This window comes from Pongo abelii, chromosome 8 (genome assembly GCF_028885655.2).
Source record: "Pongo abelii isolate AG06213 chromosome 8, NHGRI_mPonAbe1-v2.0_pri, whole genome shotgun sequence".
In the NCBI taxonomy this organism is placed as follows: domain Eukaryota; kingdom Metazoa; phylum Chordata; class Mammalia; order Primates; family Hominidae; genus Pongo; species Pongo abelii.
In genome coordinates, this window is record NC_071993.2 from 26,116,538 (window position 1) to 26,143,899 (window position 27,362).

At 34.2% G+C, this 27,362-nt stretch overlaps 1 protein-coding gene and 1 long non-coding RNA gene across 14 annotated transcripts in view; one reads left to right on the plus strand and one right to left on the minus strand.

The window, feature by feature from the left end:
• LOC134762033 (uncharacterized) overlaps window positions 1-27,362 on the minus strand; it is a 120,682-nt gene that overhangs the window by 55,105 nt on the left and 38,215 nt on the right. The gene's annotated exons all lie outside the window — the stretch shown is intronic.
• The window catches only part of MYO3A (myosin IIIA), a 271,375-nt gene that overhangs the window by 2,602 nt on the left and 241,411 nt on the right, over window positions 1-27,362 (plus strand). For 12 of the 13 annotated variants that reach the window (XR_008510349.1, XR_008510350.2, XR_008510348.2 and 9 more), the window contains exons 2-3: window positions 15,706-15,890; window positions 18,459-18,593. The exons of the other annotated variant lie outside the window; for it this stretch is intronic. Coding sequence is in view for 9 of the 12 variants with exons in the window: in XM_024253781.3 (XP_024109549.2) it covers window positions 15,723-15,890; window positions 18,459-18,593 (303 nt within the window). In the remaining 3 variants the exon portion in view is untranslated. The remainder of the gene's footprint in view (window positions 1-15,705; window positions 15,891-18,458; window positions 18,594-27,362) is intronic. 13 annotated transcript variants of the gene reach the window in all.

Sequence of the window (27,362 nt, forward strand, 5' to 3'; positions counted from 1 at the left end):
ATCATATAAAGTTTGTAAAATGTTTATTATGTAAATAATTTCTGCAGTGTTATTTCCAGCTGTGTTTTCTTTTTCTTTTTACAAACAAGGATCCTTTCATTAGTTTTGTCTGGGTATTGATAATTTCAATGATTGTACCTAACAAACAAACTCACTTCCCCTAGTAATAAACAAACTCAGTTATTCATTAGAGGGTAAATAGGAGATTTCTGATAAGCTTTCAAGTTGATACACAGATGATCGCTTACTACTTTGGCGACACACTGGAAGTTAGGAACCTCAAGTTGGGAAGCATTACTCTTTTGAACTAAAATCATCTATCATTGGACACTTAATTTCTACCATGAACTTAAACATTATGAGCTTAAAAACTTTCTAATCTTCAGTTTTCTCTTCTGAAAATATGGGTTACAGTGATGCTTTTCTAAAGGGCTTCTCCTGATAATTAAGTGACATACTGCATGTAAAACTTTAAGCACAGTAGGTACCTGGAATATGGTAAGCAGTTAAAAAAAATAGCCACTGTTAATATCCATGTTTCATGATATCTGAGGGTGATTAGACAATGTCGATATGTTTATATTTATAGATCATTTCTTGATAAAAAATGCAGAACCTCATATAGAAGTAGTATGCTGATAGTTTCAAGCCTGAAATTGGCCTTTAGAAATGTTTCTTTGGGTCAGCTCAGTGCTTTAAAATAATTGATTTACTTACCAGTATTTTCAAATTAGTAAATTTTGTGTAAGTTCCTGGAGTCCTGGCTTCTCCTGAAAAAAATGGAGGACCAGGCAAGACAGCTCTTGCAACTGCTCATGGCAGAAGCCAGGATGAGTTGCCCACCTTGGGTGGGGTATACATTCTCCACTTTGCCACATTGCTGCCATCCTCTGCCTTTATTTCATCAAGACCTGCTTCACTCATGTATTTTACCTCCCTCACTCCTTCAGACATTTGAGTTTGTGATTTCGGACTCTGGAAATATCCCTTACTAACTTGAACAATTAATTATGTGGCTCACACAATAGCTTAACTGTCATCCTTTGAAAAGGAGAATAATCCTGTATTGCAATTTACAAAGCAGTTCCTCATAAAACTCAGGTGATGCAAACTCTGAGAATTTGTTCAGACATGCATTATTATCCCATTTTACAGCTGTGGACATTGACTTGTAGGTTTATACTAAAACTTAAAATAATGATCTGGTGACTTAAAGTTTTTTGGGGGCTCACTAATACCACCTTTTAAAGATGGAAAATTTTTTAAAGGAAATTATAGCCTTTCTTTTGGTTCTAGCATTTATTTTAAGCAAGTACTTTTATCCCCATAATTACAAGGGGAGAAAATGAATGGTGGAGACCTGAATACATGTACAAAAGTATTTAAGTAGATTTTGTATTTCCTCTTTGCAAAACATTTTTAAGCAAATTGAAGGGAACAAAACATTGGTTATGGCTCACTCAAAACAGAGCATGCATATAACTGGACAAGGTCTGTTTTAAACTATACTTTACTGTTATTGGAAAGCTGGAAAGAATGTGTGTCCAGTTCATGTGGTCTGTAATTAAGCTAGACCAGATTTCTGTGACCAGTTAAGCTAGACCAATTCCTGTGTTTTAATGTTCTGTAAGAAAGGAGACACCCAAAACTTGTTTGGCGATTCAGACTAGTGTTTTACACGGCAAATTTAATTTTTTGTAGGTTTCTTTGAACCAGGAGGGCTTTGTTTTATTATTTTCGTAGTCATCCCAGGAGAATAATCTATAGAATAAATTAAAATCAGGCATATTGCATTTACGGGTGTAGTAACTGTGTATGGTCCTGCTGATATGTGACTGTGTATGAGAGACGTTCAAACCAGTCTGATAGAGGCTAGGGGAAAACATCTAGATAAAGACAACAGGTCCTGGGGCAGAAAAGGGTTTAACAATGTTGTAAGTCTCATCGGAAGGCAATTGAGGCTGAAGTCACTGAGAGTGGTGAGAACACAGGAAAGTCAGAAATGGCCAGATCATTCAGGGTCTGGAGAACTTGGTAAAGAATGTGGATTTTGAGGGGTTTTTAGCAGGAAAATAAGATGATCTGATTTCTATGTTGAGATCATCCTGGCTACTCTGTGGAGAGAGACAAAATTCTACAGCTGACCAGCTGAAACTCCAGTGTGTTTCTTCCATCATATGCAGCAAACTTCTTTTGAATCTGATGTAATCCTTATGTGATGCAGTGTAAGCAGCTTGACAGAAGTGGGTCCATAAAGGGAAGGACCTGTGAATAATATTCTACAGAATATACATGATGAATGTGTATAAAAGTGAGACTTGTGATATTCAAATATTGCTTGGTTTTGAGTAAAGCCATCTGCTGCCTTCTTAGCATGTTCTGTATCAATGAGGCAGTTTGTATTTTCATTAAAAAGTCCTGCTTTCTGCATGTATTTTGGAAAGTTAATGATTAAATTTATTGATATTTGCATTATATTAGAAAAGAAAATGTGCCCGTGTTCACTTATGAAGCAGTTATTACTAAGGTGGGTTTCTAGCCTCTTCCACCAATAGATTTGGTCATTTCATATGAAGTATTATGAGATACAGAACTTGGAGAGAATGATTTTTTTGTTTAACTTATGTACTCTCCTTAGAGGTTATATGAGTAAAGAATTAAGTGTTTGGAGTTAAAAATATGAAGGCCCATGAATGCAGTCATTTCAGGAAAAATAGCTTTTATCTTTCTATTTTTTCCTTCTGTAATATTTCTAGGAAATTGTCCATCTAATCTGGGTTTAGATTTATTAATATAAAATTATCTTTTTAGTCTCTGCTCTAGTTTGTTAGTCTTTTCATCCTTAATGTTGCACATCTCTACCTTCTTTCTTGCTAGTTTTTTCTTGATCAATCTTGACAAGGATCTCCCTATTTAAAAAAAATTATCTTTAAAGAACTATTATATTTATGAATCCCCTAATCTGTCTTTTTTTCCTGTAATTTTTTCTTTAATTTATACCCTTCTCTTTTTCTACTGTCATTGGTTTTATATAATTTTAGCTTTTCTTCCTTTCTAATGTAAAATTTGAGGCTATATATTTTCCTCTGTGCACTACTTTAGTTGCTGGTCATACATTTTGTTGAGTAAATTTTTCATTATTATTCAGTTCTAAGTCTATTTTAAAATGTTCATTATGTTTACTCTTTGGCTTTTAAATTGTTTAGTGCCTTTTTAAGGTATGCAATTGTATAGTTTTTTTTTTTTTAACAATGTAGTTTGCAGTAGTTAATTTCTTACTTAACTGCATTGCAATCATATGTGCTCAGAGAGCGTATCTATTCCTTTTCGTGTGTAGGATTTCATATGTATTCTGCATATCCATTAAATTCTCCTTGTTAATTATGTTGTTCAAATTTTATTTATCCTTACAAACTTTTTTTGTTTAGTTAATCAAAAAATTACTGAGAAGGTATGTTAAAATCTCCCATTAAAATTGTGAATTTATTTCTTTATTTCTTTCAGCCTTTATTTGACATGTTTTGGGGTTCTGTTTTGAGTTTTTGTATTTTCTTGATGAATTAAGTTTTCGATTACTGTGTAGTGGCCATCATGCCTCTAATAAATATTTTTGCTTTAAAATATATTTTGCCTGATATTGAGGTAGCCACATCACTTTGTTTTATTGAGGATTACGTGGTACCATTATTGTACTTCCATTCTTTTCTCTCTGTTTAGGTTTTAGGTGGGTGTCTTTCAAACAGCCTGTAGCTACCAATTTCTGTCTTTTCACTGGTGAGTGTAGTCTAGTTATAATAATTGTGGTTACTGGTATATTATAATGATTTCCGCTTGCTATTTTATGCTTTCTATTTCTACTGCTTTTTCTATGTTTCCTTTATTCTCCTTTCTTGAATTTTTTAATTGAATGACTTTTGTAAAGTCAGGTTTTTTTTTCCGCTAATATTTTGAAGACTATACGTGGTAATTTGAGATTCTACTGTTACAAGTATTTGACATGTATATTTTTCTTTTAACGTCTAAAGTTATTTCTAACTGCTTCCTGAACTATATGAGGAACTTAGAACATTTTAAATCCTATCACATTTCCACTTTTGATTATTACTGTTCAATCTTGTCCAACATAGCCCATTATTATATCCTACAATTAGTGTTAGTTTCGATATAACATACAGTTTCTTTGCTGTTTTTGGTAATTTAGACCTTTCTTGCGGGATCATTGTCATTCTTGAAACATATCCTTTAGAAGTGCTCTTTCTCAGGGGTCATTGGTGTTAAACTTTTTTTTTCTGAAAAATACCTTCATTTTGCCTTTCATCTTGAAAGATACTTTTATGGGTACTTCTGTTAATTTCAGATTAACAATTATTTTCTTTCAGTGTTTTGAATATATTATGCTACTGTCTTCTTTTGAAAAACCAGCAATCATTCCAATTATTTTCCTCTGTATGTAATAACTCTTTTCTATCTGGTTGACTTTAAGAGCTTCTAATTGTCTTTGATGATGCTGTATAGTTTCATTGTGGTATATATAAGTGTGGGTTTCTTTTTATTTATGTTATTTGAATTTTCCTGAATTGGAGTGTTCTACCCTTCAACTATTTTGGAAACCTCTCAGTCATTATTGATTGCCTTTTCTCCATTCTCTTATTTTCTTCTCAAATTCTGATTAGATTTGTATTAGGCTGAATCAGTCAAGAAAACAGAGTTAATGCCATATAGTTCAACAGAAGGAATTTAATATGGAGAATTAGTGACAAATGTTTGTCATATCTGAAAGCCAAATAGGGGATAGTGAGGCAATTTAAAAGTTAACAGTAGCAAAAAACTGTTGTCACTTCTCAGGCTGCAGGAGGTAGTCTTAGCAGAACCCAGAATCTGAGGCTATCTAGAACCCAGACGGTTTCTGTCCTACCGGAACAGGGACCATAGAGAGCCACAGCAACTGATGGAGACATCACCATAGAAAACAAAGAAAGCAGAGGAAAAATATTTTGATTTCTCCTTTCTCCCTACTTAGGACTCACTGGCAGAATTTCTCAGGGCAGGAAGCCAGCTGGACAAGGAGTGTAGGAAATACGGTTTTGAGATGTCAGTCCCCAAGATTCAGGAGATGGATGATCATGCATGGATCTGAGAGCAACCTGGTCATCCCATTCTCCTCTCCATATCTTTTAACTTGTTTTTCACATTTTTCTATTATTTTGACCCCCTGTATTACATTCTGGGTAATTATATTGCTGTGGTAAAACATACATTACATAAAATTTACCTTTTAAACTATTTTTAAATGTGCAGTTGAGTGGTATTAAGTACAGTCACATTGTTGCCCAACCATTAACACCATCCATCTCCAGAAATTTTTTATTTTCCCAAACTGAAACTCTGGATTCAACAAAATTCCTGTTCTCTCTTACCCCAGCTGCTAGCAACCACAATTCTACTTTTTGTCTTTGAATTTGACTATTCTAGACACCTCATATGAGTGGAATCATATAATATTTCCCTTTGCTACTGGCTTATTTTTCTCAACATAACGTCTTCTAGGCTTATCCATCTCATCCATGTTGTAGTACGTGTCAAGTTTCCCTTCTTTTTAAGGCTGAATAATATTTCTTTTCTTTTCTTTCTTTCTTTTTTCTTTTTTTCTTTTTCTTTTTTTTTTAGATGGAGTCTCTCTCTGTCGCACAGGCTGTAATGCAGTGGCACAATTTCAGGTCACTGCAATCTCTGCCTCCTGGGTTCAAGTGATGCCTCTGCCTCAGCCTCCCGAGTACCTGGGACTACAGGCATATGCCATCACACCTGGCTGATTTTTATATTTTTGTTAGAGATGGGGTTTTGCCATGTTGGCCAGGCCGGTCTTGAACTCCCAACCTCAAGTGATCTGCCTGCCTCAGCCTCCAAAAGTGCTGGGATTACAGGCATGAGCCACCGTGCCCAGCCAATTAATAATCTGTAGGTGTATACAGCATTTTGTTATCCATCTGTCAGTGGACACGTAGGTTGTTTCTGTCTTTGGCTATTGTGAATAGTACTGCCATTAACATGGGTATACAAATATCTCTTTGAGCCTTTGATTGAATTATTTGGCTTATATTTAAGAGGTGAAATTTTTATCCTATGGTAAGTCTATATTTACTTTTGTGAAGAACTGCTGTACTATTTTCCACAGCAGCTGCAATATATTCCTGCTAGCAATGCACAAGAGTTCCAATTTCTCTACAACATTAACAACACTGAAATTGCTTTCTGGGTTTCTTTTTTCTAAATAATAACTTCTAATGAGCATGAAGTGGTATCGCATTATGACTTTTTGATTTGCATTTTCCTAATTATTAGGATGTTATACATCATTTCATATGCTCATTGACCATTTGTATATATTATTTGGAGAAACTTCTAGTCAAATCCTTTGCTCATTTTTTAATTGGGTTGTTTTTTTTTTAGTTGTAGAGTTATTTATATATTCTGTATGTTAACCCTTTATCAGATATATGATTTGCAAGTGTTTTTTCTCATTGTGAAGATTGTCTTTTCACTCTGTTGTTGATGTTTTGTACGTCCCTTGATATCCAAAAGTTTTGGTTCTTACCAAGCCCAATTTATGTATTTTTTCTCTTCTACTTGTGCTTTTGGTGTCATATCCAAGAAATCATTGCCAAATCCATTTTCATGAAGCTTTTCCCTTATGGTTTCTTCTAAGTGTTTTATTATTTTAGCTCCTATGTTTAAGTCTTTGATCTATTTTGAGTTAATTTTTGTATATGATCTAACAGTAACGTTCTTTTGCATGTGGATATCCAGTTTTCCCACCACCACTTGTTAACAAGACTGTTTTTTCCCTATTGTTGGAAATCATTTGACTATATTTCTGGGCTATTTCACTCTATTTGTCTATATGTACCAGTACCACAATGATTTGATTACTGTAGTATTGTAGTAAGTTTTGAAATCAGGAAGTATAAAACCTCCAACTTTGTTCTTCTTTACAAGATTACTGGAGATCCTTTGAGATTCCATATGAGTTTTAGGATGTATTTATTTCTATTTCTGCAAAAATCATCATTGGGATTTTGATAACAATTGCATTCAATTTACAGATCACTTTGGGAAATATTGACATTTAACCGATATTAAATCTTCCAATCCATGATCACAGATATCTTTCCATTTATTTGTGTGTTCTTTAATTTCTTTCAGCAATGTTTGTAGTTTTCAATACACAAGTCTTTCATCTCCTTGGTTAAGTTTATTCCTAAGTATTTTATTCTTTTTGATTCTATTGTAGATGAAATTGTTTTCCTAATTTCTTCTTCTGGTTGTTCATTGTTAGTGTACAGAAAAACAACAGATTTTTGCATGTTGATTTTGTATCCTGCAGCTTTGCTGAATTCATTAGTTCTCAAATTTGTGTGTGTGTGTGTGATTCTTTAGGATTTGGTATATATAAGATCAAATATTCTGCGAAATAATTTCAATTCTTTCTTTCCAGTCTGAATGCTTTTATTTATGTTTCTTGCCTGATTGCTCTGACTGGGATTTCCAGTACTATGTTGAATAGAAATGGTAAAAGTGGACATTTTTGTCTTGTTCCTGATCTTAGGAAAGAAGCTTTTAGTCTTGCACCATTGAATATAATGTTAGCTATAGGCTTTTTATAAATGGTTATTATGTCAAGGTAGTTTTTTTCTATTCTTAGTTTGTTGAGTGTTTTTATTTTGAAAGGGTGTTGAATTTTGTCAAATGCTTTTGCTGCATCAACTTAAATGATCATGTGTTTTTTCCTCTTTCTTCTGTTAATATGGCATATTACATTGATTGATTTTCATATGTTGAATCATTTTTGTGTTCCAGAGATAAATCTCCATTGGTCATGGTGTATGATCCTTTTAATATGCTGTTGAAGTTAGTTTGCCTGTATTTTGTTGAGGATTTTTGCATCAATCTTCACAGAGATATTCATCTCCAGTTTTATTCTCTTGTAGTGCCATTGTCTGCTTTTGGTGTCAGGATAATGCTGGCCTCATAGTATGAGTTAGGAAGTGTTCCCTCTTTTTAATATTTTTGGAAGAGTTTGAGAAGAATTGTCGTTAATTATTCTTTAAGTATTTGGTAGAATTCACCAGTGAAGTGATCTGGTCCTGAGATTTTGTTGTTATTGTGGTAGAGAAGCTTTTGATTACTAATTCAATCTCTTTTATAAGTGATACCTCTATTCAGATTTTCTACTTCATCATGATTCAGTCTTGGTGAATTGTGTGTTTCTAGGAATTTGTCCATTTCATCTAGTTTATCCAATTTGTTGGCATACAAATGTTAACAGTACTCTCTTATAATCACTTTTTTCTCTGAAATTGATAATAATTTTCCCTCTTTGGTGTCTTGCTTTAGTTATTTATGTCCTCTCTCCTAGTAAATCTGCTTGAAGGTTTTAAAGGTTTTGAAGAATCAACTCATGGTTTTGTTGATTTTCTCTACATTTTTGTTCTCTATTTTATTTATCTTTGCTGCATCTTCATTATTTCCTACTTTTTTTTGGTCACCTTTAGGTTCAGTTTGCTCCTCTTATTCTTGTTCCTTAAAGTGTAAAGTTACGTCACTGATTTCATATTTTTCTTCCTTTTTAAATTTAAGCTTTTAGAGTGACAAATTTATCTCTTAGCAGTACTTTCTCTGGATTCTGTAAGTTTTGCTACGTTGTATTTTTATTTTCATTTGATTCAAGATATTTTCAGTTTTCTCTTGTAATTTCTTCTATAACTTATTTGTTGTTTAATAGTGTACTGCTTAATGACTACATATTTGTGGATTTTCCAGTCTTCTAGTTTCATTACATTTTGATCATAAAGGATGTTTAGCATGTTTTCAGTCCCTTTAAATTCATTAAGGCTTGTAATGCAGTCAAACACATAGTCTATCCTGAAGAATGTTCCTGTGCACTTGAGAAAAATGTGTATTCTGTCATTGTTGGGTGCAGTATTCTGTATATGTCTGTTAGATCCAATTGGTCTATAGTGTTGATCATGTCCTTTATTTCTGATTTTCTGTCTCATTGTTCTATCCATTATTGTGGATATTGAAATCTTCTACTATTATTGTAGAGCTGTCTGTTTTCCCCTTTAGTTCTGTCAATGTTTGTTCATAAATTTTGGAGCTCTAAATTTTGGTACATATATGTGTATAATTGTTATGTCTACTTGGCAAATTGACCATTTTATCATTTTCCCGTTTTCTTCTTCGTCTCTTGTAAAAGTTTATGGCTTGAAGTCTTTTGTAGATAGCATATAGTTGCATCAGGTGTGTTTCTTTATAAAATTCATTCTGCCAATCTGTTTTTGATTGGAGAGTTTAATCCATTTACATTTAAAACACTAATAGAGAAGAACTTACCATTATCATTTTTTGGTTGTTTTTCGATGTTATAACGTTTTTGTTACTCATTTCCTCTAATACTATCTCCCTTGTATTTAGTGTATATTTTGTAATGACATGTTTTGATTCTTTTCTTATTTTCTTTGTGGGTGCCATGGAAATTATATATAACATCCTGAACTTATAGCAACTTATTTTAAATTGATACCAACTTAACTCGATTGCTTATAAAAATTCTACTGCTTTACAGCCCTGCCCCCACACTTTATGTTATTGATGTCACAAATTACATTTTATATATTGTATCCTCACTTAACATAGATTTATAAGTATTTTTATGTATTTGTGTTTGAAATTTAAGATAAAAAATGCCATTAACTAAAATTACAATACTACTGGGTTTTATAATTTTCCATGTAATTACTTTTACTGGAGAACTTTACATTTTCATAAGACTTCAAGATATTGTCTAGCATCCATTCATTTCAACCTAAAGGGCTCCATTTAGCATTTCTTGTAGGGCAGATGGAGTGGTAATGAACTCCATCCATTTTTGTTTATCTGGGAACAAAAATTAATTTTTTTTCTCATTTTTGAAGGATAGTTTTCCAGATATAGAATTCTCAGTTCACAGGTTTTTATCTTTCAGCACTTTAAATATATTATCCCTCTGCCTTCTAGCTTGCAAGATTTCTGCTGAGAAATTTACTGATAATCTTGAGAGTCCCTTGTGTGTGATAAATTGCTTTTCTCTTGCTGCTTTTAAGTTTCCATTTTTTTTTGTCTTTATCTTTTCACAGCTTGATTATAATGTCTTGGCATGGGTTTCTTTAGATCTGCCTTGCAGGCCAGGTGTGGTGGCTCACACCTGTAATCCCAGCACTGTGGGAGGCCAAGGCGGGTGGATCACGAGGTCAGGAGATCGAGACCATGCTGGCTAACATGGTGAAACCCCGTCTCTACTAAAAATACAAAAAATTAGCATGGTAGCAGGCACCTGTAATCCCAGCTACCTGGGAGGCTGAGGCAGGAGAATGGCATGAACCTGGGAGGTGGAGCTTGCAGTGAGCCGAGATCACACCACTGCACTCCAGCCTAGGCAACAGAGTGAGACTCTGTCTCACAAAAAAAAAAAAAAAAAAAAAAAGATTTGCCTTGCAATTCAGTGAGCCTCTTGGATTTCTAGATGCATGTCTTTCCTTAAATTTGTGAGGTTTTTGGCCATTATTTCTTCAGATAAGCTCTCTTCCCCTTTCTGTTTCTCTTTTCCATCTTGAACTCTCATAATGTATATATTGGTCTTGGTGGTGGTGTTCTATATGTCCCTTAGGCTCTATTTATCTTCCTTCATTCTTTTTTCTTTTTGCCCTTCAGATGATAATTACAAGAAATTTGTCTTCAAGTTCACTGACATTTTCTTCTGCCTATTCAAGTCTGCTCTTGAACTCCTTTAGTAAGATTTTCAATTCAGTGATTTTATTTTTTATATCCAGAATTTCCATTTGGTTTTGTTTAATAAATTTATCTGATTTTGTACAGTCTGTCTTATTATAGATACTTTCACATGTTCCCTCTATCTCTATTCTCTGAAAAAAATTGCATAAGATGGTATTATTTCTTTTCTTTTTCTTTTTTCTTTTTTTTTTTTGAGGCAGAGTTTTGCTCTTGGTACCCAGGCTGGAGTGCAATGGCATGACCTTGGCTCACTGCAACCTCCGCCTCCCGGGTTCAAGCAATTCTCCTGCCTCAGCCTGCTGAGTAGCTGGGATTACAGGGATGCACCACCATGCCGGGCTAATTTTGTATTTTTAGTAGAGACAGGGTTTCTCCATGTTCGTCAGGCTGGTCTCGAACTCCCGACCTCAGGTGATCCACCCACCTCTACCTCCCAAAGTGTTGGGATTACAGGCGTGAGCCACTGTGCCCGGCAAAGATGATATTATTTCTTTAGAAAATATTTGATAAAATGGATTGTTGAAATCATTTGAAATTTTTCTATGTACTCTTTTATATTCATTTCTATTTAATATTCACCAAATATTTATGGACTATCTACTATGTGTCAGGCATGGTTTTAAAGTCTTTGAAGTACGTCAGTGAAAAAACAGGACAAACATTTCAGGCCTCAAGGGGCTTACATTCTGGTAGTGGTAAAAACAAATAAAACATAATTATAGGAAATTATGTAGAGTGTTAGGAAGTGGTAAGTGTTATCAAAATAGAGCAGCGTAAGTGAGACAAGGAGTTGGGAGGCAAGATGGGATGCAGAAAGTCAGATTGGGATTTTAAGTAAGATGATCAGGGTGGGACTTATTGGGGAGGTGATGGCTGATGTAAGACTTGAACGAAGTGAGGGTGTGAACCATGTCAATATCTGGAGAAAGAGCATTCTAGGCAGAGGGAACACAGATAACCCAATGGGAAACCAGCCCTGCTATGTTTTAGAATGAGCATGAAGCCAGTTTGGTTATTTTATTAAAGAAGAATTAGGTGCATGTTTACAAAAACAAGCAGGATAATTGTTGAGATGAATCTGAAGATCCTGAAGATACATTTTTCATTGTATTATGATCAATTTTTCTATCTTAAAAAAAACCCAAAAGCTCAATATATAACAAATCTATTCAAAAAGATGAGTATTCATTTTAAAAATGTAGCTTTGCTAGTACCTTTTCAGAATTATGGTAAATACACATATCAAAATATGTTAAATATATATGTTGAAAATAATTATTTGGCTTATATGATCATATAACTAAGAACTTATTTATGTGTTTTAATTTTATAGGCTAGAGAATTACTTTTCATTCTTTGCATGCTAAAGGATTAGGGAAAATATATGAACATTCATTTTTATGTCAAATGCAATTTACCATAGTTATTAAGTAATTAGTTGTTTACTAGCTGTGACATTCTATTTCATTCTGAAAGAATAAACAGCTTTGTATGGAAAAAGTATAGTTTAGCAGTCAGGAGACTTGATTCTAGCCTAATTCTTGAAATTATTTAATGTATTATTTTGAAGCAGTCATTTTAAATGGCTTCATTTTACCTATGTGTTGGGAGTTTTGTTCATTTGCTTTATATGGAACATGACTAGGTGTATTCTGTTTCCAAAATGCCTCTTTTTTTGTCATTTTGTGATTATTGTTTTATAATGTTTTACACTATATTGATACACTGCTTTAAATATTTGTCTGATTGAGAACCGTTAAAGAAAAAATTGCATTTTAAACAAATTCCTGCTTATTTTTAGTGTTCAGCTCAAATCTTTTCTTGACCGCTTCAGAATTTTTTCTGAATCTTTTCCTGATCAGTTCAGAATAAATTGCTTTTCACCTGGGCTATTATAGCACTTTATGCATATTCTTATTATTTATCATTTTTTATAATATGTTATAGTTACATGTGTGTTAATCTATCCATGAGTTTTCTATCTTTGTATTTCCAAAACTCATAAAAATACTTTGCACATATTTGTTGTTCAGTCATTTTTTCATTGAATTCTTATGTCTGTGTATTGAAAAACCAACAGTTAACTCCTAAGAGTTAATATATCAGAAATGAAGACTGTGTTCAATAACATTACTGCTTGAAAGGCAGTATTCCATGTAATGAATGTTTCTCTTGGTTGACAACTCCTATTTCAGACCTTTAACAAGATTTAATGTGGTTTTTTGGTCTAACGTTTATGTTATAGAGATGGCATAAATGCTTATTTGCATGACTCAAGTAGATGTAAGAAGTAGTGATTTTGTCACTGATTATGAAATTGTTAAAGAGGATGATTATTACTGATTACCTCTTTGCATTTTGGATCAAAGACATGAATTTCATAAGGATTAAGTGTTCTAAGAACTATTCAGAAGTGTGTTTTTATATAGTAATACAATTTTTAGCATGCATTCATAGCCATTTACTAGATAATGTGCCCTTAAGTATAATGAATCAGAATATGCTCTCTATTGTGTTTTGGATTTTCATATTCTTTTCAGTTCTCCCTAAACCTTATTTCTCTTCCTAACTTAAAAAAAGTATTTTTCGAAGAACCCTATTCATTTATTTATTCAACAGCTATATATTTAACATTTACCATATTTTCTAGGTACAGAGTTAGGCCAAATCTATTATTAGATTTGGAAGTGAACAAAATAGATTAGGTCTCTGCTGTCAGAATTAACAACGAACAAATAAACATTTGCCCATTTAGTCAATATTTATTGATTGCCTACCATGTGCTAGGCATTGTTTTGGGAATTGTGGATACAGTCATAAAGTAACAAAGCCCATACCCTCATGTAGCTTACATTCTAATCAAAGAATAACAGGATAAATGGAGAAGGCTAACTTCATAAAGGTTGGTCAGGGAGGGCCTGTCTAAGAAATTGACATTTGAACTGAGATCTACAGGACAAGAAGGAACCAAAGGAAAAGGCTATTTGAGGACAAACAGCAGTTACCCCGGCTAGCAATGAACTTACTATGTTTGATGCACATTGGTTTGTAGCTTTTGAGGTCAGAATATTAAGGATTTATTGTTCCTTCCATTTTTTCAATTAATTATGAAGTACAGGCATCACTTGTAAAGTTTGGTAGGAGAAGGTAAACAGCAAAGAGGGAACAATTTGTGGAGAGACAAATCTGAGGAAAGATATCACTTTGAAATAGTAACTCCAGAAAACAGGGAATATACAAACAACAGAAGTGCAGCAGGGTTGCTGGGCAGAGTAGAGAGTCTACTTGTCAGTGTGTTATCCTGAATTTTAAGTGAAACTAGTCAACGTGGTTGTATGGTTTTCTCAGTTATGGGCACAGATGTGAAGAAGATGTAGTATTTAACGAGAGTTGTTTTCACCCTCCAGGAGAATATGATGGAAAAAGGGAGGAATAAGAGTGTTTAGGGCCTTTCTAAAGACGTCACAATAATACAAGGCTTAGAGTCTATCCTGAGGAAGGAGAAATGAGTAGGTAGTGAAAAATTAAGAGGGTTGATGGGCTTAAAGAAAGTTGAAGATCAGTGGATTGGTGATATGAATAAAGGTGAAAGTTGTGAGTGTGGCCAGACAAGTGAATTTCATGGGCTAATATGGAATATTAATATATATTGAAAAGAGTGTGGTTTGTATAGATAATTGAAATAATGTGAGGGCTACCAGAAGTGCTAAGAACACTTTCTTTTCTTTTATTATTCTCACCCTTTTTTGTAGTTTTATAGAAATGATATCATATAGGGAGAATATAGAAAAGAGCATTACTTGGAAGAAAACGTAAAATGTCCTTTATAAAGTCACTTGATCTCATTGACCTATTCTTTTAATTAATTGACAAATCAATTAATTATTTCAGCAGTATGCCAGGTGTTGGACATACAGTAATGATATCAGATATATAAATGCTATCTGATTTATAATCACAATAACGGTACCTGTGATGATATAGGATAGCAATATTATTGATAATATTGATAATGATGTCAATAAATGACCTCATTGGCCATATTCTTTAATTAATTAATCAATCATTTCAGCCCTGTGCAGTTGCTGGGCATACAGTAATGATGTCAGATAACAGCAGCGCAGAGTGCTGCTGGAGTACCAAGGTGGGGCATGCGACCCAGATGGGGTGGAGAGTAGTCACACTTGTATGAAGTGGTATCTAAGCTAAGATCTGAAAGATAAGTAGGTTTTGCAATTTAGCAAAGAAGCCACAGGCAGAGGGGGTCAGGAATAGTGTATATTAAGGTCCTCAAGAAAGAAATGCCTTGAGGTATAAATAGCTGAATCATAGAGTATGAGAGAAGAGGCTAGAACATTAAGCAAAGGCCATATTTTAAAGAATTTGGTAGATTATGTTAAGGAAATTTCACCCTAAAAGCCATGTAGAGGACCCATTATTGAGTTTTGCATAGAGAAGTGACATAAAACATGATCACTTATAAAATGCAAGATCTGCTTAAGTGAGGAAGTTGAATTTTATCTTCTCTAAGGTTCATTCTAAAATTATTTGATTTGTTGTGATACCTGAGTATAAAGAAGAAAGTCAAAATTATATAAATGTCTCTTATTTTAATCTAAAAAGAATTAACAGCAATTAATAAGAGACTAGATTGGACATAGAAATAAAGCCCTGCTTACAAAGCATTATTAAATTCATATTAATGTTTGCAAATGATAATGAAATTCAAATTTCCTGTGACTCTGAAATATGTTTGGTTACTGTTGAATATTTTCTATCATATCAGTGAAAATATTCGCTAATTTCCCATGGGTTTGTGTGTGCCATTTGATATCCTCAATCAAATGTAGATGAAACTGTACTTCTTATCTCCAGGTATTTAAACCTTTGAGATGTTTCCATTAATTGGAAAAACAATCATCTTTGATAATTTTCCTGATCCTTCTGATACATGGGAAATCACTGAGACAATTGGCAAAGGAACTTACGGGAAAGTTTTTAAAGTATTGAATAAGAAAAATGGCCAAAAAGCAGCAGTCAAAATTCTTGATCCAATTCACGTAAGTCATATTTTTTCCTTCTAATTAGCTTTATTTTTATCTGTATGAAACACTTAAAAAGACTGTAAGTATTTTATCTTGATTTATTCATCACAATAGCAGTCTAAAACAGGTTACAATTTGAAGATAAATGTAAAAGAAAAGTCTACTTATTTGCTTTTCCAAGTTTCTGTGCTTAATATATGTAATAAGGCACGATAAGCATTTGATGAATAAATGCATAAGCACACAAAAATGCAGCTCTCAACCGACAATATTATTGAAGTTGACTCAATGTTATTTTAGACATGAAAAATTGTAAAGATGCAACAAACTCAGGGGTCTAGAAGTAATCCTAAAATGGCATCTTAACCATATCTTCTTTTCGTCCTGTGTTTATTTAGGCTTCAGGAAGTATTTCTCTTAGGCCAAACTAAAGAAGACTTTTTAAAATTAAATTTATTTCAGAGAAAGAAAATTAATTTTCGGGTTTGCTTAAATGTTTCCAAAGCAGACATGGTGTGGATTTATAATCAGGGCAAAGTTCCTTATTGTGAAGAATTAAATTTCATGTTCAGCTCTGCTAGTCTCTGCTTACTAAAAGGAGGCCACAATGGGGGCCCATTTACTTTTTTTTTTTTTTTTAAGTAGCAGTTGTGATAAGCAAAACTGCCAAACCTTTTCTCTGTTGTTAAGAGCATGAGACTACTGAGATTCTATTTTCTGGTAATGAGAGCTGGCAGTTTCAGAATATCTTCAGGTTGTTGGGAGACACATTTCTCTCCCATAGCACATGGGAGAGCCAGAATGAGCTCAGTAATCAGATGCTCCCCAAACATCTATTGAAAGCATCTGCTCCAATTAAGAGACTCTTGCACACATGATGGGAGCATGGCATGATGAAAATGATGTAATGACATCAGAGTCCTAGGTCCTTGTTACACTCACCTACTAACTGTGAGATGCTGCAAAAGGTCTCTGAGTCTCCATTTGTTCGTCTTAGGGTTGCTGTTTCTTTTTTTTTTTTTTTTTGATAGTTTATTTCTGCTAAACCCATTATAACTACACTCTTCCATATTATTTTGAGCAGAGGAGAAAGGTAGGGGAGGTTTATTTTAAAGCAATAAATTAAATACACTAGAGGAAAAAAATGAGACTCAGTATGCCCAGGCTTAACTGTTGCTGAATGTCTTCACATTCTCTTGGAAACTTCTAAGCATTTAAACTGAAGGAACAGAGGTACAAGTTAAGTTCTACCAAAGTGACTATACCTCTCTTTCCTGTGGCCTTTGCATTAGGGATTCAGGTATGTGGCAGCAAGAGAAAGAAATTCACCCCAATACCATTGTCTGGCCCCATAGTGTATCTCTTTCCCTTCCTTCTTAATGGAGAACAAATGGCTTATAATCTATGTAACCACTATTCTTTCATAATTTACTTATATATGGTATACCTACAAACCTTATAAATCATATTTAGTACAATTTAATGAAATATTGATTTCATAACTATTATACTTAATTTATCCTTTTGCTTTCATTGTTGTGACAGTACATACGTATTTTTCTAAGAATTATTTATTTACTCTTCATTATGTCACAAGTCAAATAAAAAAGATTTATAACCAAGAGATTATAATCTTAAATAAATTTAAATGCATCCAAACATCTTGCAAAGATTTGCTTATTTTAAATTAAAAGAGTCTTACTATTACATATTTTTAATCAGTCATTTTCTTTTCAAGAGAGGAGTTGAATGAGTAAGATGAGAAGGTAGCCAGGCTTGGAGTCTATATCTGGATTTTACACTAACCAGCTCTGACTTCAACTTCTCAGGGCTTAACTTTATGCCTTTAAAATTAGAGCTCAGATTTAAATTTCTACCTCTATGATTCCATGATTCTATAATAAAACAACATAGGCATTAAATGTCACTGTAAAAGCAGTATTAATAAGGCTTTCTCTTATTTATTACTCTGTGAATTGTTTCATATATATGTGATTTTCTAGAAATATGACTAAGTGGCCATCTTTCATTCTGATTGATAAGATAGCAACCTGTTCTTCTTTTGGTGAATGGACCCTTAGATCATTAAAGGTTTTGTGCAATCTTTTATAACTTAACTCTATTTGAGTTTTTTGGAAAAGTGGGAATTTATTGTTTGTATGACTGATTTTTGGGTAGCTTCTAAATATCCTGTTTTCCAAAGAAACAAAATGAACCAGATTTCCAGTCCTAAAATTTATTATTTCAGGTCAATGGCTTTGCCCTTGTAACAAAGTTAATAATACAAAAAAGCAAAATCATCTGGAGTAGCTCTCCATAGATGTTTACTTATAATAAAATAAATAACATTTTATTTATCCACTTTAAAATTTGAATAACTTGAGAGTCACTTGATTAGCATGAAACTCATAATCTCTCCCCTTAAATAATGTAATGAGAAATTACAATACGTAATATTAAGCACAGTAAAAACCATTATGACCTTGACATAGTGAGATTCTGTATTTGGTATTCTATGATCTGTTTCTTTGACATTACTCATGTTTTTCTCACAGTTCTATTCTTATGACTTTTTGAAACTAGGATATTGATGAAGAGATTGAAGCAGAATATAACATCTTGAAAGCACTTTCTGACCACCCTAATGTGGTCAGATTCTATGGGATATACTTTAAGAAAGATAAAGTAAATGGAGACAAGCTGTGGTTGGTTCTTGAGGTAAGTGTTTCAGCATTATTTGTATGGGTGGAAACTTAGAATGTGGTTCTGAAATGACTTATTATACTATTTATGTAACATTGACATCATAAAAACAATTCTGGTAAGCTCCTGACCAGCCATGAATGTTGTGCTTAGTTTTGGCCTTGCCATCTTAAGAAACGTCAAAAAATTGAAGGAAAGCCACAAAGACTAGTAAATATTAAAAGGAAATGACTCCACAATAAAAGACTAAAGAAACTGAGATTATTTTTCCCACAGAAAAATTAAAAGGGATTTCATTATAATATTTATTTATTCATCTGTATTTTGTTTCTTTAACATGTGATAAGCCTCTGTGCCAGGTGCTAGGATATAAGAGAAAATTAATGTTAAGTTGAGGCTTCATTAGACAAAAATAGTGAGCTATGATTTTCTTTTTCTGTCTTTATTGGATGCTAATGACTTGAGCTAGAGAACCAGGTATTTATATTTACAGGGAAGAAAACTTACTTAAAATGGTGTTGATACTGAATAAGTTGCTAAAGGAAAGCTGTAGAGTCTGCCCTTTCCAATCCTGAGAGTAGTTTTTCTTACACTTAAGCAATCCTCTCTAAGGCAGGAGTACTAGCAGGTCCTGCGCTAAGGTGACTGTCAGTCCCAGAATAATTCCATTTTTCTGATTTTCACTGAACGTTATTCAAGTGCGGTAAACGTTATTTCTAATAAAATCTTTTAGAATTTTTTTAAATTGCTTTTATCAAATTCAGGGACAGTAGATACCTTTGACAACTATAACAGCATATATTTATTGTGTTCATCATTGTTTTATTAGCGTTTGAGTATTTTATTTCTTTTTGAATGTTCCATTGCTTTTCCTGAAGTGGCATTGTCTTAGTCTGTTTGTGCTGCTGTAACAAAAATCCACACACTGGGCAATTCATAAAGAATAGAAAATTATTCCTCACAGTTTTGGAGGCTGGAAGTCCAAGATCCAGGAACCAGCTGGTTCACTTGTCTGGTGAGGCCTGTTCACTTCCAAGATGGCACCTTGTTGCTACATGCTCTGGAGAGAAGAAACGCTGTGTTCTCACATGGCAGAAGGCAGAAGGCAAGAGAGCCCAACACTGTGTGAAGCCTCTTTTTAATAAGGATCTTAAAGCCCCATTCACGAAGAAGAAGCCTTCATGGCCTAATTACCTCTTAAAGGTCCCACCTCTTAATAATATCACATTCACCATTAAGTTTCAACACATGAATTTTGGAGGGGACACAGCCAAAGTGTAATAGGCACAATAATCATATATAAATTATATTAAGACTTTATATTCATATTTTTCTATTATGGTTTTTTGTTTTTGAGATGGAGTCTTGCTGTGTTGCCCAGGCTGGAGTGGAGTGGCACAATCTCAACTCACTGCAACCGACTCCTGAGTTCAAGCAATTCTCAAGCCTCAGCCTCATGAGTAGCTGGGATTACAGTCACATGCCACCATGCCCAGCTAAACTTTTTTTTTTGTATTTTTAGTAGAGACGGTGTTTCACTGTGTTGGCCAGGCTGGTCTCAAACTCCTAATCTCAAGTGATCCACCTGTCTCGACCTCCCAAAGTGCTGGGATTACAGGTGTGAGACACTGCGCCTGGCCTCCATTATGGTTTTTAAATGATTCTACAAATAATAGATAACCATTGTAGAAAATATTTGAACCTATAAAAAAATTCTTAATATTTAACATATTTGCTTCATTTTTGTATGTTTTTTTCTTTTTTTTTCCTTTTAAAAAATTTTAAGTTCAGGAGTACATTTTCAGGTTTGTTATATAGGTAAACTTGTGTCACAAGGGTTTGTTGTACAGATTATTTCATCACCAAGGTGTTAAGCCTAGTTCCCATTCGTTATTTTTCCTGATCCTCACCATCTTCCCACCCTCCACTGTCAGGTATCTGTTGTTTCTCTCTATGTGTCTATGTGTTCTCCTGATTTAGCTCCACTTATAGGTGAGAACATGTTACATTTGGTTTTCTGTTCCTGCATTAGTTTGCTAAGGATAATGGCCTCTGGCTCCAATCATGTTCCTGCAAAGGACATGATCTCAGTCTTTTTTATGGCTGCACAGTATTTCACAGTGTATATGTACCACATTTTCTTTATTGAGTCTGCCACTGATGGGCATTGATATGGTTCGGCTGTGTCCCCACCCAAACCTTATCTTGAATTCCCATGTGTTGCAGAAGGGACCCAGTGGGAGGTAACTGAATCATAGGGGCAGGTCTTTCCTATGATATTCTCATGATAGTGAATAAGTCTCATGAGATCCGATGGTTTTATAAGGGAAAAATTTCCCTGCACAAGCTCTCTCCTTGCCTGCTGACATCCATGTAAGATGTGACTTGCTCTGCATTGCCTTCCACCATGATTGTGAGGCCTCCCCAGGCATGTGGAACCATAAGTCCATTAAACCTTTCTTTTGTAAATTGTCCAGTCTCGGGTGTGTCTTTATCAGCAGTGTGAAAATGGACTAATACAGGCATGTAGGTTGATTTCATGTTTTTGCTTTTGTGAATAGTGCCGCAATGAACATACATGTGCCTGTGTCTTTGTGGTAGAACAATTTCTATTCCTTTGGGTATATACCTAGTAATGCAATAGATAGCTGGGTTGAATGGTAGTTCTGTTTTTAGTTCTTTGAGGAATCATCACCCTGTTTTCCACAATGGCTAAACTAATTTACACTCTCACCAGCAGCATATAAGCATTCTCTTTTCTCTGAAACCTCACCAATATCTGTTATTTTTGACTTTTTAAAAATAGCTATTCTGACTGGTGTGAGACGGTATCTCATTGTGTTTTGATTTTCATTTCTCTAATGATCAGTGATGTTGAGCTTTTTTCATATGCTATTGGCTACATGTATATCTTCTTTTGAAAAGTATCTGTTCATGTTCTTTGCCCACTTTTAATGGGGTTGTTTGTTTTTTCCTTCTAAATATAAGTTCCTTACAGATGCTGGTTATTAGACCTTTGTCAGATGCATCGTTTGTAAACATTTTCTCCTATTCTGTAGGCTGTTTACTCTGTTGATGGTTTCTTTTGCTATGCAGAAGCTCTTTAGTTTAATAAGATTTCATTGGTCAAGTTTTGCTTTTGTTGGTATTGCTTTTGGAGTCTTCATCATGAAATCTTTGCTGGTTCCTATGTCCAGAATGGATGGTATTGCCTAGGTTGTCTTCCAAGGTTTTTATAGTTTTGGGTTTTACAGTTAAGTCTTTAACCTATCTTAAGTTGATATTTGTATATAGTGTAAGGAAGGGGTTCAGTTTCAATCTTCTGCATATGGCTAGCCAGTTATCCCAGCACCATTTATTGAATAGGGAATCCTTTCCCCATTGGTTGTTTTTGTCGGCTTTGTCAAAGATCAGATAGTTTTAAGTGTATGGACTTATTTCTGGGCTCCCTGTTCTGTTCCATTAGTCTATGTATCTGTTTTTGTACCAGTACCATGCTGTTTTGTTTACTGTAGCCCTGTAGTATAGTTTGAAGTTGGGTAGTGTAATGCCTCCAGCTTTGTTTTTTTGCTTAGGATTGCCTTGGCTATTCAGGTTCCTTTTTGGTTCCACATGAATTTTAAAATAGTTTTTTTCTAGTTCTGTGAAGAATGTCATTGGTAGTTTGATAAGAATAGCATTGAATCTATAAATTGCTTTGGGGAAGTATGGCCATTTAAATGATATTGATTCTTCCTATCCATGAGCATGGAATGTTTTCCATTTGTTTGTGTCATATGATTTCTTTGAGTAGTGTTTCGCAGTTTTCATTGTGGAGATCTTTCACCTCCCTGGTTAACTGTATTCCTACGTATTTTATTCATTTTGTGGCAATTTTGAATGGGATTGTTTTTTATCTGGCTCTCAGTTTGACTGTTTTTGGTGTATAGGAATGCTAGTGATTTTTGTACATTGATTTTGTATCTTGAGATCTTGCTGAAGTTGTTTATCAGCTTAAGGAGTTTTGGGGCCAAGACCATGGAGTTTTTTAGATATAGAATCATGTCTTCTGCAAACAGGGATTGTTTGCCTTCCTGTCTTCCTATTTGGATGCCCTTTATTTCTTTCTCTTGCCTGATTACTCTGGCTAGGACTTGCAATACTATGTTGAATAGGAGTGTATGTTTTTTGTATGTTTAAATTTGTTGACAGTATTACTTATGAAATTATCCTATATTCTTACTTAATGTAACTTCAGATAGTTTTAATCATTGTTATGTTTTTCAAAGTAAATACATTCACTTGAGTAATAAAAAACAGATAGTTTCAAAGGGTTTATGAGATAAAGCAATAAAAACATAGCTCCAGTTTAGTGGTGCCACCTTCTCCTGAGCAGGTCCACACTTTTGATGTGTTGTGATTGCTGTAACTAGAAATATGGCTGAGCTTCTACACTGCCTCATTTAGTAATCCATGTTCTTAATTTTGGCAATATTGTTCATTACACTTTTGGAGCTCTTCATCTTCCCAGTCTTGTTTGGAGACCTGCCATGTGTCTGACCTCTTTGATATCTCCCTGCTGCCCACTTTGATGGAACCACTGGTTCCTGGATCCCTTGGCCTCCTCTTTCCAAGTTTCTTTCTGTGTTTGGCACATTATGTAGTAATTTGTGCCTCTCCCAGATTACCCATTTTGCTAATGTCACCAAATCTTGAATCCCTCCAGTTCAGTGTCAGCAGGGAACAAAATTTCGTGTCTCTTAACCTGGGTGTGTGTGTGTGTGTGTGTGTGTGTGTGTACTGCTCAGGCAGGCTTCTGAATGTTGATATTTTGTATATGTGATAAGAGGGTTTCGAGTCTTTTGATTAAAGACTTCCAAATGACCCCTTGCTTTCTGCCCTGCTCCTCTCAACTGCTTCTCCACCTCTACTATTCCCTAGCACTCTCTGGGTTAATCTGTTCAGGTGACCGCAAAAGAACCACACAAAGGATCTTAGTTTGTGGCTTCCTCTGCATTGCTAAATCAGTTACTGCTTGCTTATCTGCTTTCCATATTGCAAAATTTATTGAATTTTTTTGCTCTGTGCTGTTCTTTTTTCTGTCCTCTTTTTCTTTGTGATTATAATTTTTTATTCCTTTACTAGTGTTTTAATGGAGATTCATGAGTAAGAGGAAATAAATTTATATATTTCAGTTGCCAACTTTATACTCTGGAGACTTTCAAAATGTATAATAGTATTTTCAAAAATCTTTCATCATCTGATGCTGTATATTATTTTACAAAATTAAATGGCCATGTGTGTCCTTTAAAAAAAGACAATTTATCTATGATTTCAATATTACAGTTGACCCCAACTTTTATTGTTAGGGATGACAATCTCCTGCACTGAAAAATCGAAGTATAAATTTTGACTCCCCTAAAACTTAACTACTAATAGCCTACTGTTGACCAGAAGCCTTACTGATAACATAAACAGTCAATTAATGCATATTTTTATGTCATATGTATTATATACTGCATTCTTACAATAAAATGAGCTATAGAAAAGAAAATGTTATTAAGAAAATCAAGAGGAAGAGCAAATATTTTTACTGTTCATTAAGTGGAAGTGGATCATCATGAAGGTCTTTGTCCTCATCATCTTCACATTGAATAGTCTGAGGAGGAGGAAGAAAAGGAGAGGATGATCTTGCTGTCTCAGGAGTGGCATAGGTGGGAGAAAATTAGAGGATGGTCTTGCTGTCTCAGGGTTGGCACAGGAAGAAAATTAACATATAAGTGGACCCACACAGTTCAAACCCTTGTTGTTTAAGGGTCAACTGCATTTTTTATTTCTCTAGTTTAAGATAGGTTTGTATTCTTAGCAAAATTACATATAAAAGCAAAGCTAAACTTTTACTCATCTAAACTTAGTTACCAAATAATATAATATAAATTATGAACCTAAACCATTTTGCCTTACATTAATGGATAACTTTAGAGTTTAATTCTTGTTTGTGTTTGCAGATTTGAGAAGTACTGCTGCACAAAATCCTTGATGTAATCTTGAATATAATTTTTGTTTGTATCCTTCAAAACATTTTCAATAATGAATTTTTAATTTTTCTTCCATGTATAGAATCATTGGCAGATGTGCGTTTAAGTGGAGATTCAGGTATTCTGTCTAATATTGGCCTAAATGGACAACAAAATAAGGTGTAAATCTTTTCCTAGAGCTTAAAAATATTGAATGAGATCATTCATTGTTATTATGCCTATTAAATCCCTATTCTAATATCTTGGCATTTCTCACCTGGAATTAGGAGACAGTTGGAAACTCCTGCTATTAGTTAAATGTTTTTTTGAGAGAGCAGATTGATAAAAATGAGTTGGATTGATTAAAATGTTTGGGAATATCTTATAAGTAAATCAACATCCAGATATAATGAATCAGTAGAGTCGCTACAATTTATTTGAATTTTGTCCTTATAATTTATTATCTGATGGAGATATTGGAAATATCTCTAAATGGCTTTGGAAAAAAAGAATAAATTTAGTTTAATAAAATGTTATTTCCAAAATCTGATCTACTTGAATTTACAAAGTGGGGGGAAAGAAAAGGCTAAGGAAAGCAAGAAGTTGGCAAACTGTATATAAGATAATTGATTTGCATATGTAAATTAGACTAATCACATATACACATAAGTGGCTAGATGTACAATTACCTGATTTATAAACATGAATGGTGCAGATGCTGCTTTAGAGGCACTTTCAGAAAATTGGCTTGTGGCGTCAATGCTTTGTAGTACAACATGACTGCTAATTATACCTCTTACTGTAATAAAGTCCAGTTAAATTATTTTGCATGATGGTACCAAAAGGGGGCAGTGGCTGTAATGTTACCCAGAGAATCATGTTAACAGTGCTAGGCTTTTAATGTGAATCTACATACAGAAGGTGAGTACTGGAGGGGATGTACCAGAGCAATGAGTTACTGTCCTCATTCTAAGCCTGGTGTGTGTGGATGGCCATACAAGCCTAGAGAAACTCCTGTGAGATGCTTTTCACAATGAAAAATCACTTTACTTATATTTCAATCCAGAATTGAAATCCTAAGAATAACGATGTGCCAGATCTTGCTGGGCAGTCTGTTTTCTCTAGTTACAATTTTAAAATTGTTTCTTTTGCTTTCTGATATGATTTTTCTCTTTTCTTTATTTTACCCTCATTTTGTTATTTTATAAGTTTTTGAGCATGAATGATATATAAGGACTCTGTTTAGGAGTTATTTTCATCTTAATTCTCTGCATGTTTATTTTGAGAATCTAAATGGTACCCAGGTTAGTAAAAGGGCACTAGTTGCTGGCCCTCTGAATTTCCAGTTATACACTTGAATGAAGTTTTATGCTGTGGAAACTGATTTAGTTTTTTATAGAACATCTATGGGGACTTTTGTTGTCATTCAGTATTTTAGGTTTTCCTAATGATGTAGACATAAAGGGAGAACCAATGTTTTCTGTTTGTTTCTACCTATGCCTCATTTTGAAATACCTTATATATATTCCTTTCTGCCTGTTGCTATCACATCTCTTGACTGACTTGTTTAGTGAGATGTAAATACCTCTTTTGACTTTGTACTGCCTTTTACCCCTGATATCTACTGTTGGGGATCAGTATCAAGGGTGGAGGGGAGCTGGGAAGATGAGGACTGGGGTAGGATTCTTCAAATGCTTCCTACCTGAACCGGGAGACCATAAAACAGAATCAAAACTGAGTTCAATCAGTCTCATATAAGGCATTTGCTATTGATGGACACAAAGGGGAGAACTGAGATTTAATTGTAATTTTCCCCTTCTTGGTTGGATGAACAACCACATTTTAAGTAGGTAAGGAAATCTGGGCTTCTCCCTCAGGAGCTGTTTGCTTAGTGTGCCTTCAGCCATAATGAATCCAAAATTCAGAGTTAGGACATCTTTCTGTTAAAAGACCCTTTCCCTCATAATCCAATCTTAGCTATAATTGTTCCTTTCACAGTGGTGCTACAGACTACATTCTATTATTCATTTGAATTGGTCCTGATTTGTTCATTCATAATAGTGACATTGCTTTTTCTCATTGCTCCCCAATTACAGCAATTTTTCTCTTTGAAATTATATCCTTTTCAGGAGACTAAAGACTGCCAATTACAGGTGGTATTTCAAAGCACGAAAATTCAGTAAATAGTCATAAAGCCTCTCAAATGCACATTTTCGGTCATCAGAGTGGTTTTTATAGACATAAATACTACTTTCATGTGTCATGCATTATTGGTTGTTCTGTTTTTGTACTTACATCGAGTTAGTAATATCAGGCCTGCCTTGAGGAAAGGAAACATGGGATGATAGAAAGAAGATAAGTTACAATGAATGTGAGCTTTCTGTTTGTTCAGCTATTCACCCTTTAATGCTACTGCCCTGGAGATAACATGTACACAGAAGGGAATATAAAGCCTTTGCGGACTTGTATATTTGTGAGGGGTCAGGAGAAACAGGGCAGGAGTGAGAAACTGAGCTGCTGAGTTCGTTAGATAGCACAGAATTGTTCCTTCTTCCCTTTGGCAGTTCACAATTGCAGTGGAGTAGCAGACTCACAGTGTGGTTCCTTTTGTGTTCTTAAGGCTGGAACCACCATTCCCAGCTCTCATGTAAAAGGTTATTATTTGGTGTACTTGCAATAGAACAGACAGCCAATTGCCTAGAGTTGTTTCATTTTTTGTTTGTTTGTTTAAAGGGCAGGATAGAAAAATAGCCTAAATGTACTTCTTTATACTCTTCTAACTTAGGAA